Source organism: Drosophila navojoa, chromosome 5, assembly GCF_054131105.1.
Source record: "Drosophila navojoa isolate 15081-1374.11 chromosome 5, UAZ_NAV_1.0, whole genome shotgun sequence".
In the NCBI taxonomy this organism is placed as follows: domain Eukaryota; kingdom Metazoa; phylum Arthropoda; class Insecta; order Diptera; family Drosophilidae; genus Drosophila; species Drosophila navojoa.
Genome location: NC_142893.1, coordinates 11,349,210 through 11,366,160, shown reverse-complemented (window position 1 = coordinate 11,366,160; position 16,951 = coordinate 11,349,210). Strand labels below are relative to the sequence as shown.

At 43.0% G+C, this 16,951-nt stretch overlaps 2 protein-coding genes and 1 long non-coding RNA gene across 7 annotated transcripts in view; 2 read left to right on the top strand and 1 right to left on the bottom strand.

The window, feature by feature from the left end:
• Positions 1-11,023, bottom strand: part of Sdc (Syndecan) — a 137,219-nt gene extending 126,196 nt beyond the window's left edge. For 3 of the 4 annotated variants that reach the window (XM_018104539.3, XM_089262358.1, XM_089262359.1), the window contains exons 1-2: positions 10,861-11,023; positions 9,440-9,830 (exon numbers count right to left, since the gene is read on the bottom strand). In XM_018104539.3, the coding sequence (XP_017960028.1) occupies positions 9,440-9,577 (138 nt within the window). In that variant the 5' untranslated portion in view covers positions 9,578-9,830; positions 10,861-11,023. The remainder of the gene's footprint in view (positions 1-9,439; positions 9,831-10,860) is intronic. The other variant, XM_018104541.3, reaches the window with a different exon arrangement.
• Positions 5,130-9,830, top strand: LOC149091041 (uncharacterized). Its single transcript, XR_016197156.1, has 2 exons — positions 5,130-6,180; positions 9,320-9,830. It is a non-coding gene; the product is annotated as an uncharacterized LOC149091041 (long non-coding RNA).
• Positions 11,024-11,096: 73 nt separating the features above from the next.
• Sara (Smad anchor for receptor activation) lies at positions 11,097-16,170 on the top strand. 2 transcript variants are annotated; one of them, XM_018104523.3, is made up of 9 exons: positions 11,097-11,246; positions 11,519-11,599; positions 11,658-12,451; positions 12,505-14,074; positions 14,145-14,423; positions 14,483-15,500; positions 15,566-15,686; positions 15,748-15,912; positions 15,985-16,170. In XM_018104523.3, the coding sequence occupies exons 2-9, from the start codon at positions 11,545-11,547 to the stop codon at positions 16,135-16,137; spliced, it is 4,155 nt and encodes a 1,384-aa protein (XP_017960012.1). In that variant the 5' UTR covers positions 11,097-11,246; positions 11,519-11,544; the 3' UTR covers positions 16,138-16,170. The 2 variants fall into 2 exon arrangements, with proteins under 2 accessions (XP_017960012.1, XP_089118477.1); XM_089262351.1 differs by having other exon boundaries at positions 11,140-11,246; positions 11,494-11,599.
• The last annotated feature ends 781 nt before the right edge of the window (positions 16,171-16,951 follow it).

Sequence of the window (16,951 nt, the reverse complement as noted above, 5' to 3'; positions counted from 1 at the left end):
ACAGACAGAGACAGAGACAGAGGCAGTGATAGATAGATGGAGTGAGTGAAAGAGCAAGCTAGATATGACAAAAATTAACTAATGTGATATATACGTAAGCATAATTTTATGCAAATATTTTCATAAATGGCACAAACGAAATCCGAAAAGAAATACAAAGTTTCTGGCTAACAATTAAAGCGTCAATGTCGAGGGCGACAACACAACAACAACAACAACAACAACATTGGCAACATTGGCCATCGCCACAAAGTGTAAAAAGACGAAATATGCATAAATTTTACCGGATTTGCACACATAAATTTATGACGTAGCCAAAACAGAGGCGGGGCCAATAAGCCAGCAACAAAAGCAACAGCAAAACAGCTCAAACAAAAAGTTATGACACACACACACACACACAAACACACACATTTGAATTATTTAGCACGTGCCTTCGAGCGCCAAAAGAGATCAAAGATTAAAAATAAATAATGCTTAATAAAAATATAAGCTTATACTTATTTTATCTATATATTTATGTGTGTATGCTGTCAATTTTTTTTAATTATATTTATGAATACCTATACCTATATACATGCACATCTTTATATACATATTTTTAAATGATTTTTTTATGACTTTTGAGCGACAATTTGTTAAGCTGCATGACAACAAATGTTTCTAAAAAATATTCAGAATATTGACAACATTTTAATTCGTTTTTTATTTCTATTTTCAAAACAAATTAAATTTAAAATCCATGCAACATTTGCTGTGAAAAGCTGACTAATATTTTTTAAAATATATTTTAAATGAGGTAATTAAATATATATAAAAATAATAATAAATATAAAAGCCATAGGAATTATTGTAAAACAATTTTGTCACAGAATTGTTTCATATTAAGTATAGGAATTAATATTAAAATAATCATAAAATATATGGAAAATATTAAATATATATTATTTAAGCTATAACCCAGAAATCCAAAGCTTATTTTATTAACCCACTCAAACGGCCACAAAAATAAAATCGCAAAGGCGAATAAAACGAAATTTGAGTTAAATTTGAGCTGATGTCAATAACCTGGTCAAAATGAGCAACAGCATCATAAAAACAGCGTGGTTAAAGTGGAAGTGGAGAAATGAGGCAGAGGTGCATGCAACAGCAACAGCAATGGCAACGGCAGCTGCTGCTGCTGCTGCTGCTGCTGTTGCTGCTGCTGCTGCTGCTGCTGCTGTTGCTGCCGTCACGCAGGCAACTCTGCCTCAAACTGTGGCAGCAACACAAAATCCAAACTTTTGGGTTGCTGCAATCTGTTGCAGACTTTATTTGCGCCACGCCCCCCAATGGCAAAACGCCCCCGTATCGCATGGTAATTGTTTTTATGTTTACGTATATACCCTGTACAAAGCAATCAAGTTGGGTAGGACAACTAGTTGGAGTAGGTAAAGTTTAAGCTGAAATGATTTATAGAAAATCCTTCATACGCAATTCTAATATATAATTTTATTTGTATGCTAATTAACAGATAATTAAGCTATACTACAAGAACTTGTCATCAAATTACAATTTCCAGGATATTTGCTAGTCATCTCTACCCGCACTCGAGTGCACCCACATGGTTTTTCTCTTGCCTTTATTGTTTTTTTGTTTGACCGTAATGAGTATTTGGTTTCTGGATGCGTTGCTGCCAAAAGAGCAGATAGCAGCCGCCAAAATGATGATGATGATGATGATGATGGGGACAACTTTTGGCTTAACGGGCGGGGCAACAAATTCATTATCATCATCATCATCATCAGCAGCAGCAGCAATAAGAACAACAGAAACAACAACAGCAACATCATCATTATCATCATCATCATCATTATGTTCATTATCAACGTCGTTGTCGTCGGGGCAAACAATGCTGCAAACTAGAGGAATGACAAGAACGTTCCATTCCGTATGCAAACATGGGACAGCAGCAGCAGCAGCAGCAGCAGACGGCAACAGTTGCCCCTCGCCTTGCCACGCCTCTCCAGCAACCAGCTGGCTTTTTCCCTATTGCCAACAGCAGGAGACACTGCAGCAGCAGCAGCAACGGCAGCAGCAGCAGCCCAGAGTCCAAGTCCATGCGACCTACACGCGTTTTGTGGGCGTTTTCAGACGCGCGAGATATTGAAACAGCGAAAATTGCAATTCCAATCGGAATTTGCGCGAATGTGTGAGTGTCCGTGTGTGTGTGTGTGTGTGTGTGTGTGTGTGCGTGTATGGCAGTTTGTGCATTTGTGTGTGTAATCGGAAGCTGAATACGAATCGGAAATAGCAAACAAGCAATTGCAACAGCTCAACTCGTTCAACACATGTCCAGCCCTTGGGATGCAAATCAGTTCGCGTGGGTCAAAGATATTGGATGACCACATGGAGGAGATAAAGCGATTGCAGATCCATGAAATCTCATTACAGACTCGATGCAAGCGATTGTAAATCTACATACATATAGACGCTATGAAAAACAACGTTGTTTTTTATTTTAAGTGATTAACGAGAATGAGTAATGCGTAGCAGTAATCGTAAGATCTGTCCTGCATGTGTGTAGATTGCCTTGCTATGCGATTCTCAGAAGTTCTAGTGAAAGTCGTGCCTTAGATTATACTCTTGACAGCTTTATCAGCTTATTTAATCAGGCTAGTTGAATGTCTCTCTCACGCACTTTTGGTCCCTCTCTCTATCTTTCGCTCTCCCTCTCCCTCTCTGTCACATTGTATTATTATTTTTTATTATTATTTGTAGTACTCCACATAAATTTTTTGTTAGTAAAAATTTATTTATTGTACTTTTTTATTATAATATTCATTTAGGTTTAATTTCCTAAGAGTTTTATTTTTTCTTGCCAATTTGTTAGTATTTTTTTTATTTTATTATTTTTATATATAAGTTTTCTGTCAGTGCATTTATCAACACTAAATGCGCCTATCAATATATGTATGTATATGTATGTATATATGTGACAGCACATTATGGAAACAAAAAACGGAATAAAGAAATGATCTCATTTCCTTGAACAAACTGCTAATTAATCATTTAATAGGTGTTTATTTATTCAAATAAAGCATTTTTTATTATTGCTGATTTCAATATAATAATATTAAATCGCAATTCTGACCGGATGACCTCAAAATTGAGATTAAAACACGATTTCTATTGCACAAATGTTTCATTACATTTTAATCTTATATTCAAGTGGACTATATTTTCTTACAAATTTATGTTTCTTTGTTTTTTTAGACATACATATATACATATGTATATATTTAACCTAATATTCGGCCGCAGGCTGGCGAAAAAGGAATTTGAAAAGTATTTGCTCAAGTTAATTAAAATGAAAACAAATATTATATATAGAAAGGTATTTATAGATATTTCCACTCTCAGCCAAGTTTTCACAAGAGAAATTCCTTCAAAAAAAATAATACTTGATATTTTATATAACGAACAGTGCAGAGTAAATTAAAAATTAGACCATAAAAATTGTATGTGGCGCAGTCATGCAAGAAACCCGAAAAACCACAAGTAAAAACATTTATAAATGGAATTTTCTTTAAACCACAATAATGTATAAATATGAATTTGTAAACAAATTGCATGGGGGGAATATATTTATGTTTTAAGTCGAAGAATTTGCGTGGGCGAATGCGTGGGTATTCCATAAAAACACGGCGAGCGAGCGACTGAGATGGAGAAACAAAGAAAAGAAAGAGAGGAAGAGAGAGAGTGAGAGGGATCAAGAGAGCAAGAGTTGCCATGAAATGTGCAGCAAAGATCAAACCCAAAGTGGAACACAGAAATGGACACACAAAATGAACAACAGCTGAAAAAATGTGTGAAAAGTTGATTGGAAAAGCATCGAAAACATCAAACAAAAATAGTGAAAACGAACCAAACACACACAAACACTAAAATGCCGCATAATTATAAGAGTATGCAAGTGCGTGGGTTGACTGTGTGCGTGTGCATATATATATATGTGTGTGTGTTAGAGAGATAAAACTGCAGCTGTCTCAGCTGCTGTGCTGCTGCGTGGGCTGCCAACTCTTTTTTGCGGCTTACCGTTTTCCATGTTAATGATATGCAAACACAAACATAAACGCACAAACACAAAGCCGCAAAGTCAAAAACAAAATAGCAAAAATACAACAATAATAACGGCACACAGGAAATACGCGCCATATACAACGGCAGTAGCGAAAAAAAAGGGCTGTCAAAGCGAAAGACTGGGAGATTTGTACATAGAAAGCGGATGAGAGGAAACGACAGAAAGCAACACAAAATTTTGCGCGCGATTTGCGTCAATGAGAGCGATATGCCAATTGAAGATATGCAAAGGCATAGAGAAGGTAAGGGACGGGAGAGTAGGAGGAGAAGAGGATGAACGAGAGGGGTTCAATGAGAGAGTGTGCTGTTATTTTTGTTTCTTTTTTTTTTTTTGCAATTAAAACAAACAAAAATAAACTCAATGCGCAGTAAACAAATCAAGAGTAAATTATATAAAAGTGGCATCAGCAGAATTCATGAACAAAGAAAATTGCAATTAATATATTAAACCAAAAATATACGCACACATGCCTGAGTGCTGCGGCAAGAGCAGAGGAAACGGCTACTAAAATCCCGCAGTGGGACAACGAAAATAAAAATTGTAAAACCCAATAAAGCAGTAAAACATACGGCACATGCATATACACACACACACATACATACGTACAAATATTTATACACACGCACTCACGCACACATATTGCAAGAGCTAGAAAGAGAAGCAGCGCGAGAGGAAGAGCCATCGAACAGAGATACAACTTGTCGCAAGCAAACCGCAAAATGAAACAAGCTCAAGTCGAACATATGAAACAGCAACTACAAAAACATCACCACCAACAACAACAACGACTATGAAAAGTGGCAACAACGCATGATTATTGACATTGCGTACCCTTCTTGCAGGCAGCGGCGGATGGCAGCGACAGCGGCGTCGGCGTCGTCGTCGTCATCGCCGTTGGCGGCGGCAGCGGTTCAATCTGCCTGTTTGGTTTGTCTACGCTCGGGTCTTGAAAACTGCCGGCACGGCACGGCCTGGCCTGGCCTGGTCTGGCTGTTGGGCACTGCCTCCGCCTTTGCCTCTGTCGAGGCTGTGTGTGTTGTTTACCTCAGCAGAAACAGAAATTCAAGCAAAGCAACACGAGAGCCAACCACAACAACAAACAGAAACAGCAACAGCAGCAGCAGCCCTCAACTTCGCTGCCAGCGTCGCTGCTTCTGCCGTTGGCGTCGCTGCTCTTGGAGCTACACGAAACTCCACCACGTCGCGACGTCGTTTGTCGCTGTCTTCTTTTCTTCAACTTTGTCTGCTGCCTACCAATACTGACTCACACTCACACACACCCATACATATTTACATTTTATGCTCGTTTGCTGTTGTTGTTTCGCCGCCTGCACACACATTTTTATACTGTGGCTCGCTCGCTCTCTTACAGCGCTGTCTCTTTTACTCTGTTGTAATCGCGCCCTCACATTTTGACTGTTTGTTGCCTGCCTGCGCTGCCTGCTGCTGCGGGTGCCGCAAATGTTTTTGCTTTTGGTTTATTTGCGGCAACCCTTTGGGTTTTGTTGCAATTGCCTTTGCTTTTATGTTGTCTTGACATGTAAAAATTTACTAATTGGATTTTGTTTTATGCACATGTCAGACAACATATGTAATTGATCCACAAACGCGCTCTCTGAGTCTCTCTCGCTCTTTCGCTCTCTTAAGCAATTGCTCTTTGACTCGTTAACTGACATTTGCAACGTGATCTTGTTTTTTTTTTTCACATATGTATGTTTGTGTGTTTTATTTAGTATGTATGTGTGTTTGTGTAGGTATTACTGAGCTTTTTGCAATTAGCTCGTGTATATGCTTAAAATATGTATTTCCATCGTTGCATTGTGCACTGATTATCTGTTGGGGATTTTTAATTGAACCCAGATTAAAGAGCAAAATGCAAGCAGCAAATGTACAGTTTGTTCGTATGCGTAGATCGAGAAACGTTGACATTTGCAAAATGCATTAAAAAAATCGCCGATGATAACATATTGACATTAACAGCAGCGACGACAATGGCGACTGCGACGGCGACTGCAACAGCGACGCCGCTTACGTTTTCGGCGTCAATGAGCGCGAAGGTGAGTGCAAGCAACTGAAACAACAACAGCAACACTGACTGAGCAACTACTTATTAAATGCAAGACGAAACACAGAGCCAAATGAGCATAGCAACACACGCACGCACACACACACACACACACACACACGTGAATAATGGAAAGGGGAGTGGAAGCGAGATAGCTGCAACTGGTATAGGTGTGTAATAAATATTTGTATAAGAATGAATTAAGTCGATAAGTTCGGCGACAAAAATTTGTATTTATTAAGGCAAACAACTAAGATTACTGATATATCAAACGTGACATCATACGTTGATTTTGCTACCTCTTTGTTATCATTTACAAACTAAAAAGAAAAACGAAATATTACCTACAGTATTACCAATATAACAGCCATTTTATCGCTGTGCCAAAAAAAGAAACGCCTTCCCGGAAATCCATAAACACAAACACAAACATAAACAGCTCGTTGCACAGCACGTAAATATGAGTGAAAGATGAACTGAGTGCGCATTAGACGCGTCTGGTCACCTTTAAACGCACTCTAACTCTCTCTCGCTCTCCCTCTCCCTCTCGGCGTCTTTGACACTCTCCGGCACTCACTCAATGTCACGAACACATGCCAATCATGCTAATGAGCGCAAATGCGTAAACGAGCCAAAAACAAAACTTTGTGTAGTGGGAGTGGGCGAGCTTTGCCTACCTTTTGATCAGTCTGTGCGTATGTGTGTGAGTATGAGTCAGTATTTTTTTTTACGTCTGCTCGCATTCGCACACAAATCATTACATTATCCTGCACACACTCCAAAGCTGTGGCCACACTCTAACTCTTGCTGTTACTCTATCCCTCTCTCTCTGGCCGCTGGCATGCCTGGCTCTTCATCAGGTTTACTGTGCACGTTCTTAAAATGATTTTGGCGAGAGAAACAACAAAAACTGCAAAGAAAAGCAGCAGCAGCAGCTGAAGAGCCTCCACGATAACCACAGCTTGGCCAATTTTGGCAAAAACAAGTGACAAACGGACTAAAAGGAGAGCGCAATGGGAACGGGCTGGACCGGAACGTTAAACAAGACAACGACAATAGCAACAACAACAATAACAGCAACAACAACAGTGACTACTGATGGGCGCTTAGTGGTTCAGTAGAAACGGGCCAATGTACTATTTATGTGTATGTGTATGTTTGTGTATTTGTGTGCACATTTTGGGCCAATAAGTCACACAAACAAACAAACAAACAAAACTGGCTACTGCAATTGGCAACAGCCGGATGCCTTTTGCCAACACTTTGGCAAACGATCAACGGCCACAAGCAGATGGAGTTGATGAAGAGGAAGAGGATAAAAAGACGAGTGCGCTTATGGGCAATGCGTATGCGAGTGTAACATTCATCACTCACACACACACACACACATACACAGATACAGCTACAAGCATTCTTGTTGCCATATTTATGCGCTACAGCAGTGCAGACGCTTTTAATGTCTTTTTGCAGCATCTTCCACTCTTCATTATCGTCTCATCAATATAGAAAACAAAAACAACAACAGCAGCAACAACGATTGAAATGCGAATTACAAGCGTTGCCAGACAGCCAAAGTTTTCATTGTTACAGAAGCTCAGGCATACACACACGCACATGCACTTATAAATAGCTAGATATATGTAAGTAAATGCATAAATAAGCTTGCCTATGTATGTGTGTGAGTGTGTGTATGTAAATTTGTATATTGATTAGTTTGCGTCAGAGCTCAGACAGAATTCTCTTCTATTTTGCATTTTAAGTGGCAGATTCTAACAGTGAGTGAGTGAGCAAGAAAGAGAAAGAGCGAGACAGACAGCAGCCAGCAAAGCAATGAGCAAACCTCAAGCCGCAAAATAACAAAGTGCAAAGGAGTACAACTAACTGTGTGGGGGAGAAGCAGAAGGTGGGGCTGGTAGTTCAGGGCAACAAATGCAGGTGCGAAATAGGCGGTCAGATTGAGGTTAAAGCAGTTCATAATCTCAAGAAATTGAAATTCAATCTATCGTCTCTATGCTAGAAAATTTCATAACAATCAAATGGGGGAAAAAACAAGCAAAGTAAATAGAATGCAGAGAAGTCGAAGCACATGATACCCTGATATTACCGAGGCAAGATATGTTGACTAACTTGATTGACAGAATATGTTTAAATGAATATATTAAAACGCTTTATGTAAAAAACAATATTTTAATACAAGTCCAAATTCAATTTTAATTTAAATATATATTCATATTCAGAAACTTAGCAGGACTCTCGCTCTCTGTGAAGCCAATTCTAGTTGTAAAATGTCTAGCTAAGGCCAACATGAAGACGATTCAATATTTGCATATTAAAAGACCCTGCGAGGCATGGAATTCCAGGAAATTTAATTCGAATTCCAAGAACCGTACTGTGAACTGAGAGCTGTAGAATTTGATTTAGGGCAGCAAAAATATTAAACGTTTTACATTATTGAATTAACTTGCGATTAATACAAATAAATATACAAATTTGATACAAACGACAATTGTTTTGCAAATTGCATTTCAGCTTCCACAATTAAAATTTACTTATTTCTAATTACAGCAAATAATAATTGGAGTTTCGTTAATTGCATGGCATTGTAATTTGTTAACTATTGAATGAAATTGCAAATGCAATCGTACGTGAAATTTGTTTATATTCACTCTTTATAGGTAACTACATTTATGAAACAATGCGGAATAGTCTAAAAACGATAATTATTAATGTATAATTGACTATGAAGTGGTTTATATTTAAGCTCAATGCATTTTTATAGAGATTTTGGTATATTTAATTAAGTATTTTGGTATTTTTGGTATACTTGAATCATTGCTATATCAAGATCATTAGATCGCTAAGATCATATAATGATATTATTTAATATTTATGACTGTTTCTATATTAATTTCATTAATTATAAAATAATATTTGTTAACCTTTCTATAGTTATTTACCACTTCATCATTTTTGATTGCTTAGTCGTTTATTATGTTTTATTTTTACAATATTTCATTCTCCCATACTTTCTATACATTTCTACTACATTCCATTCTCTTTCCCATTCTTTATTATCATTGTTGATGCATTTCTTTAATCATTTTTACATTTTCTCATTCCTTTCATTCCAGCTAAGCCGTTCAAGGTCTTTCGCCTATTGTGATCCATTCCCACCTGATTCCCCTTAATTGACTGACGATCCTACACACTCTCTGCTGTTCCATTTCCGCTTAGTGTCAATTGCCACTTACCTCATCAGCTGCTTGGGTGGCGGCCGCCAGCAGAACTAACAGCATTGCTGAGACCAGCATCCATTTACCGTTGCTGGGCATTGGCGACGGCGACTTCGACGTCAGCATCGACTGCGCAGTTTTCAGCTTTGATTTCATTTTGGTTGCGTGGGTGATTCTGTTGTTGTTGTTGTTGTTGTGTTTGTTGCAGCAGCAGCAATTGCCAAGAAATTGATTCCAGATTTGTTTATAGAATGGCGATTGGCAGTAAAAAGAGCTAAGATTGAATTGCGCTTGTTCAAATTCTTTAGAAATTTGTGTAATTCTTTTTCTTTTATTCTTCTTCTTCTTCTTCTTCTTATTTTTGTTGTTGTTTTATATGTTGTAAATGCAATTTAAAAACTGGTACGCGCTGAACAATAGAATGAGATAAAAACAAAACCCGTTAGAGATACATTTGATTTATGCTTTCATTTGAAGCATCACTCGCGCACTGAAACATTTTGGCAATGGAACGACGAGAGCAATCGCGATTTATCAATTGAAACTCAAACAGAACGCGTACAAAAACAATTCAATTGCGGCGCTGTCTGCGTATGTGTGTGTGTGTGTGTGCGGGAAAGGGAAAGAGCGAGCGATAGTAAGTGAGAGAGACAATCATAAATAACACATTTATTCATTTAATTTTCAATAATTAACAGCAATTTTTAGTGCGCGCGCGGCTAAATCAAAGCAACTAGCGCCAGAGCGCGAGAGCAAGACAGCTCATGAGGCGGCCGCGGGTGGGCGGAGCAAGGGAGAATAAACAACAAGATTACTGCACGAAGCAGCAGCACACAGAGAGGCGCAACAAAACAAAAATGATAAAATGAGACAGCGGAGCGGGCAAGAGCACAACCAAAAAGGTGCCAGCAGAGAAAGAAGAAGAACAGCAGCAGCGAATGGCTGCCTGACTGTATGATTGTATGTGTGTGTATGTGCGCTGGTGTAATACACTCTCACGTCATGTACGTGTATCTGTGTGGGCAGCGTACTAGAGGTGAGAGAACTCAATTACAATAGTAGCTAGCGTTTAAATGCAAGCATTTCAAATGCTTTTGCATTTAAATATTTGAATTGAAAACGATTTTAGCTGCAATTTGTTTGGCATAGAGGGCGCTTTAACTTGATTTTCCGCCCACCACATTCACACACACACACCACTACCTACACAGGCAGACAACTCACTCACGCACACTCACACACTCAGCCACGCTCGTCGCGTACACATAAACATACACACACGCACACACTGTTAGAGAGAGACACAGTTCGTAGCGGTGGCGGCTTCTTTATGTTTTTCTTCTTTTACTTTTTGCTGCTTGTTTGCGTTTTGCTTCACTACACGAACTTATTTATTTTGCCTTTTTCATCAATATTAAACGGTTCGCGTAGTATATCACCTTATTTATTTAATTGCACATTGTGTGCCGCATTATTTAATATAATTACAACAAATTTGTTGTAGTAAATTGTTAAATTTCTTTACACTTGAACTGAGAACGCGCAATACTCCCGCGTCCGACACCTTCGACGGCTTTTTTTCGACTAATGTTAACGGCCAATGTTAACTAACAGAGCCAAAACGTTTAAGCAGACCGTGCACACGCCAATTTGGTATTTTTAAAATACACATAATAATACCACGAAATTCAGATGCTCTAAGTTTTTCAATTCAATTTCCCATTAGTCGTAGGTATTTCTGCAGTAGCGTAGCACAGTCACACTGCGCACCCATTTCGAACATATTTTGCAAGAAAAATTAAACAAAAAGAAGTGGGCAAACAAGGTAATTCCGTTAATTTTCAGCCGAAAATGGATGTAAAGTATAAACGTAGATAAGACAATTGATTGACAGGCAACAGGGCTGACATCCCAAAGCGCTGTGAATCATAATTTGCTTTGTTGTCTTGTTTTGCGTCTCTCGTTTGACGGAACTTACGTTCGTTCCCCCTCAGCAAATCCCCGCTCCGACCCGTCTTTCCAACCATTCGAACTGTGAAAATTTTTTCAGCCAAAATACAAGCTGCTCTCAGCTGCCTATTACGTCTTTCGTTGCAGGCTTAAATGCTAGCCGACTAGTTACTATGGATCTGGTGGACATCGATCAGGTCCTGGACAATCTGGAAGCTGAGCTCAAAGGTGCGAAATTAGCTCTAATGTGTAACGGCAATTTTTGCTTAACTGTAAACTTTTGCAGCTGACGAACAATTGAGCCGCAATGCAACGAGCGCTGCAGCTGCTGCGAATGCAACTTTAAATGTAAATGTAGGCGGTGAGTCACGCCCATTGGGTGATGGCAGCGCTGGCGCAGCCAAAAACTTTGTGGGCGTCTCTCAGGTGTTCAATAGCCTCAACGACTATCGGAACAACGTTCAGTCGCTGGCCACCGGGATGCAGGCGCACGAGAGCTACAATTGGGAGATGGACGCAGCAGAGCAACGGGAGGTACAACAGCCCGAGCACGTTGAGCTGGAAGATGAGGTGGTAGAGCAGGAGGTGGAAGAGGACTATGAGGAAGAGGAGCTGGCCCGGCACGAGGACATCAACAAGTTTAGCGAGTCAAAGTCAAAGGATGGAAATGTCTCATCCAGCGAATCGCTAACCACCTCATCCTGCTCCACGTTCTCCTCGGGCCCGTCGCCCGGTAATGTGAGCAACTCGGAGGAGCAGGAGGAACTGAGCACACCACCCGAAAGCGATAAGCCCAGTGCCCTGGAGCTGCTGCCGCCCAAAGCGAACAGCGAACTGGATCAGCAGCCGGAACATCATGTGACTCCGTCAACTGTTGTGGAGGAACTGGCCACGGGTCTCTCCTCCATATCCATAACAAATACAAATACCACAGAATCGCAGTCGATCTTGCCCTGCGAGGTGACCGCCTCGTCTGCTCTGGGCAAGGTGCTCAACGAGCTGTCCGAGGAGACGAGCTCGGAGCTGGAGACGCAGAGTCAGGCGCGTGGCGGAGGTGACAACTTGCACAATATGCCAGCGGTAAGTGAAACGAACTTGGACACAAACAGAATTCTGAAACCGATCCTCACCAGGTCACCCAGCCAAATCCGGCTCAAGCGCTGCAGCCAAAGCTGCAGGCAGAACCGGATCTGCAACAGCAGCAGCAGCAGGAGGAGCAGGCGCTCAAGCGTAGTCAACCTCTGACCTTCTGCTCCACCATGGACGAGATCTCAGACACGGAGCTGGACAGCATGCTGCAGGAGGTAGAGGCGGACATTGAGGAGGAGACAGAGGCAGCCGCTGCCTCCACATCCTCCTCAGACTCCTGCCTGCGCCAGCCACACGGAATGATGGACGATGATGATGATGAAAGCGCCTCCATATCGCCTGCCACGGAGGAGGAATCGGTGCGCATACTCTCCGAACAGGAGACCAACTCGGCCGATCAAATGAATGTGGACAACTTCTCCCAGGCATCCACAGTGGAGTTCGCCGAGCTGCGCGCCACAGAGGCAGCGCCAGTCGTGGCGACGGCAGCCGAGGAGGTTGAGGTTGAGGCGGAGGCCGAGGCTTCATCCTTCAGCAGCACAGCGAGCGATACGGACTCGCTGTCTGGACGCAAACTGGAGGAAGACGAGGAGGAGGATAGCGTAGCCACGGATGCGCTAGAGACACAGGAGCAACGACCACAACGTCCACAAACCTTAGATCTGAATGCAGGCCAGCAGGCGACTGCGGGACAAACTCCGCCGCCAGCTGATCAAGCGCAGGCCCAGTCGCAGTCCGAGGATGCGCCAGGAGCCGCCGCTGTAGTTGCAGAGGGTGAAGAGGACGACGATAGCCCCATCTATGAGGCCGTCGGCTACAGTGATCCCCATGCCAATCTGGGCAAGGTGCCGCCCATCTGGGTGCCCGACAATATGGCCGGCCAGTGCATGCAGTGCCAGCAGAAGTTCACGATGATCAAGCGGCGTCACCATTGTCGTGCCTGCGGCAAGGTGCTCTGCTCCGTCTGCTGTTCGCAGCGCTTTCACCTGCAGTTCGCCAATGAGCCGGAGTCGCGGGTCTGCGTGCAATGCTTCATGATCCTCACCGAGCGACAGGCAAATGGCGGCGTCTCGGATGCCTATGCGGGTGCACCGCCCTCGGCGCTGCCGCCCACGCCCATGCGCTCGCCAAATCCCAATAATCCCATGGAGTATTGCTCGACGATACCGCCGCATCGTCAGGTGGCCGCCGAGGGTGCTCCGCCGCCCAGCGTGATTGTGCCCGTGGGCGTGCTGAAGAAAACGGATGGCAGCTCCTCGAATTCCTCCAGCTCGGATGGCAAGAAGGGGCGCAAGCGCAAGAGCGTCATGTTCAGCGATGGCATTGCGCCGGGCAGCGAGCTGGCCAGCACAATGGAGCAGCAGTGGGGCGAGACCAAGCAAGCGCGTCGCGGCCTGCAGCGCAGCAACAGCGGCGCCGGCGCCGGCGCTGCAGCCAGCGCCAATCAAAAGCCGCCCACACCTGGCGCAGCCAGTGGCAGCAGCGGCAGTGGCAGCAGTATTGACAATAGCTCCACCATGGGTCTGGTGGCGCAGCTATTCCGCGGCTCCATACCGCCCAGTGCGGCGGCGGCAACGCTCACAGCGGCCGCCGGTGGCAGCCAAAACTCAAGCGGTAAGCGAACAGGATTTAATTTGGAGCAACTTCAACTCTCTCTCTCTCTCGCTCTCTTTCGCTCTTTCAGCTGGTCGCAATACAGCGCAAACCTCGCCGCGTCGCAAGGTCGAGCCGCAGCGTTCACGCAAGCTGCCGCCAAGCGATGCCCAGGGCTGTTTCATACCCTACGAGGAGAACGCACTGCCGCCCATCTGCATCAGCAGCAACGGCAGCAGCAGCAGCAGCATCTGTGATGTGGAATACAAGGAGGTGCGCAACGATGCGGATCTCCTGGAGCGTCTGCAGCGAGAGACGCTCAAGTTCATTGTGAAGAACAATTTCTATGTGCTGGTCAAAGTGGTCAACAGTGAGTAAACCAGCCTACGTATCCATGGCCTACTCCTAATCCCTTTCCGATTCCCTCAGTGAGCTGCTGCATGAATCGCTGGGTGCTAAACTTTACCACCTCGGGTCTGCATCATGTGGGCAACGATGAGTTGATCATTCTGCTGGAGATTAAGCCACCGCCGGCGGCTGCCAATGGCGGGCCGACGGTGCCGCGTGATATATTCCAGTATCTGTACGAGATCTATGTGGAGGCGGAGCAGGCGCGCTCCAGCACACAGGAGCTGGCCTTCACCAGTCCACGTAGTGCCAACTTTTTGGGCTCGCGCGAGCACGGCGGCTTCATCTACATCCGGCCGACGTATCAGTGCCTGCAGGGCGTCATTGTGCCGGAGAGTCCGTATCTGGTGGCCGTGCTCATCCATCGGCACGAGGTGCCCTGGGCCAAGGTACTGCCATTGCGTCTGATCTTGCGCCTGGGCGCTCAATATCGCTATTATCCCTGTCCGCTGATCTCGGTGCGGAATCGTGAGTCAGTCTACGGCGAGATAGCGCAGACGATTATCAATTTTCTGGTGGATTTTCGCAACTATACGTACTCGCTGCCGGCCATACGCGGCCTCTACATCCACATGGAGGATCGGCAGACGACTGTGATTATACCGCGCTACAGGCAGAACGATGTCATCAAGGCGATCAACAATTCCACCGATCACATTCTTGCCTTCGCCGGCAACTTCTCCAAGGTGGCCGATGGCCATTTGGTCTGCATGCAGAACATCAACGACGATCGCTCCGAGATGTACGCCTACTCCACGCAGGCGATCAATATACAAGGCCAGCCGAGGAAGGTGACGGGCGCCAGTTTCTTTGTGCTGAACGAGGCGCTCAAGAGCAGCAGCGGACTCTCCGGCAAGTGCAGCATTGTCGAGGACGGCCTGATGGTGCAGATAATGCCCGCCAAAATGGAGGAGGTGCGTCAGGCGCTGCGCAATCAAACCGACATCGATATCGTGTGCGGCCCCATTGCGGCCACCGATGAGCAGAGTGAAATAGTCAGTATCAAGTGGGTGGACAATGATCGGGAAATCAACGTGGGGTAAGATTGTGAACTAACTGTTAATTAGCAACTATACTAATTGCTAAACTTGATTTATATTCTAGCGTCAAGTCGCCCATCGATGAGAAGCCCATGGATGGTGTGGCCAATATGCGCGTGCATGCCAGCTTCAACTATTCCAATGCCAATTATGCAATACGTTTGAGCGATATTTTCATAATCAAAGTAACTAAACTAAATACTGTATTAGTTTTATAATGCATATTAATGAATTTCCATTTTATAGTGTGAGGATTGGTATGCCACAAACGGTGGCAACTATGCGGACATCACACGCATTGCCGAGCAGCTGGCACGCAGTGCTTCGATGGCGCTGCTGCCATTCCTCGATCTGCTCGCCGCAGCGGGCATTAATAAGCTAGCACTGCGAGCCACGCTCGATCAGGAGAACGTAAGCAATCGACTCGCCAGCAAAGGTGTTAATTAACAATAATAATTAATAATCTTATATTTTTTTTTGTAGGTCTGCTATGAGGCGGGTGCACGTGGCTCGAAGCTGCCGCCGCTTTATATGAATGCGCTCGATAATCATCTGATAGCCACACTGCATGGCGAATCGTCTGGCATTCAGGATCCTATTATATTGGAGCTAGTTTTCTATATACTAAACGCCTAAGAGCTGTAGTGCAATTGCTGTTCTCCCTCTCCCTTCTCCTCCTCCTCTCACAAAACGACATCGAACTCATGTACTTTCGTAAACTTTCTAATCATGCCTACCATGCCCATCAACTGCTGCTGTTGCCCGTCCCGCCCCGCCCCCATCCAGTTAATCGTACTCACCTCCTTCGGCTGCAATGCGATGGCGCAATTACTGTATATAAGTAGTACATGATATATATTTATATATTCTGTATACTATCGGTGTTTTGTTTGTTTTAAACTCGCCTCTGTTTCTGTGTACCTTCATAAGCCGATGCAAATACTTTTGTAATTTTCAATCTTTTATAAACAAAACGTAGACAAGAATTCAGCGTTGGCATTTGGCAGCCTTTTATACTCTAAAGAAATTTTTTTTTTTCGCTACTTTGTAAAACGTCAACTTTACGATAAATGGATAACATATAGAACAGATAATAATAACAATTGTATATGATGTTCTCCTTATTATATCCCTGTATATTTTCGATTTGAATATAAATAATGACTATATAACTGTTAAAATCAATTGGTGTTTTATTTTGTTTTGTTATATTTCATAAAATGTTAAGCAAAATTGTTAGAAAATTTAAGATTTTTAAGATTTTTGTTCAGTTACATGAAATTAAATTAAATATTTTATAAAATGAGAAAACCCAAAAGCCCAAATTTCCGTAAGAAAACACAATTTTCATTATTAAATAATTGTGATAATTGTTTATTTAATTTAATGTTCCACTTTTACGCACAATTTGTAAAAAAATGTTTATTTAATTGGCAGACACAACGTTACA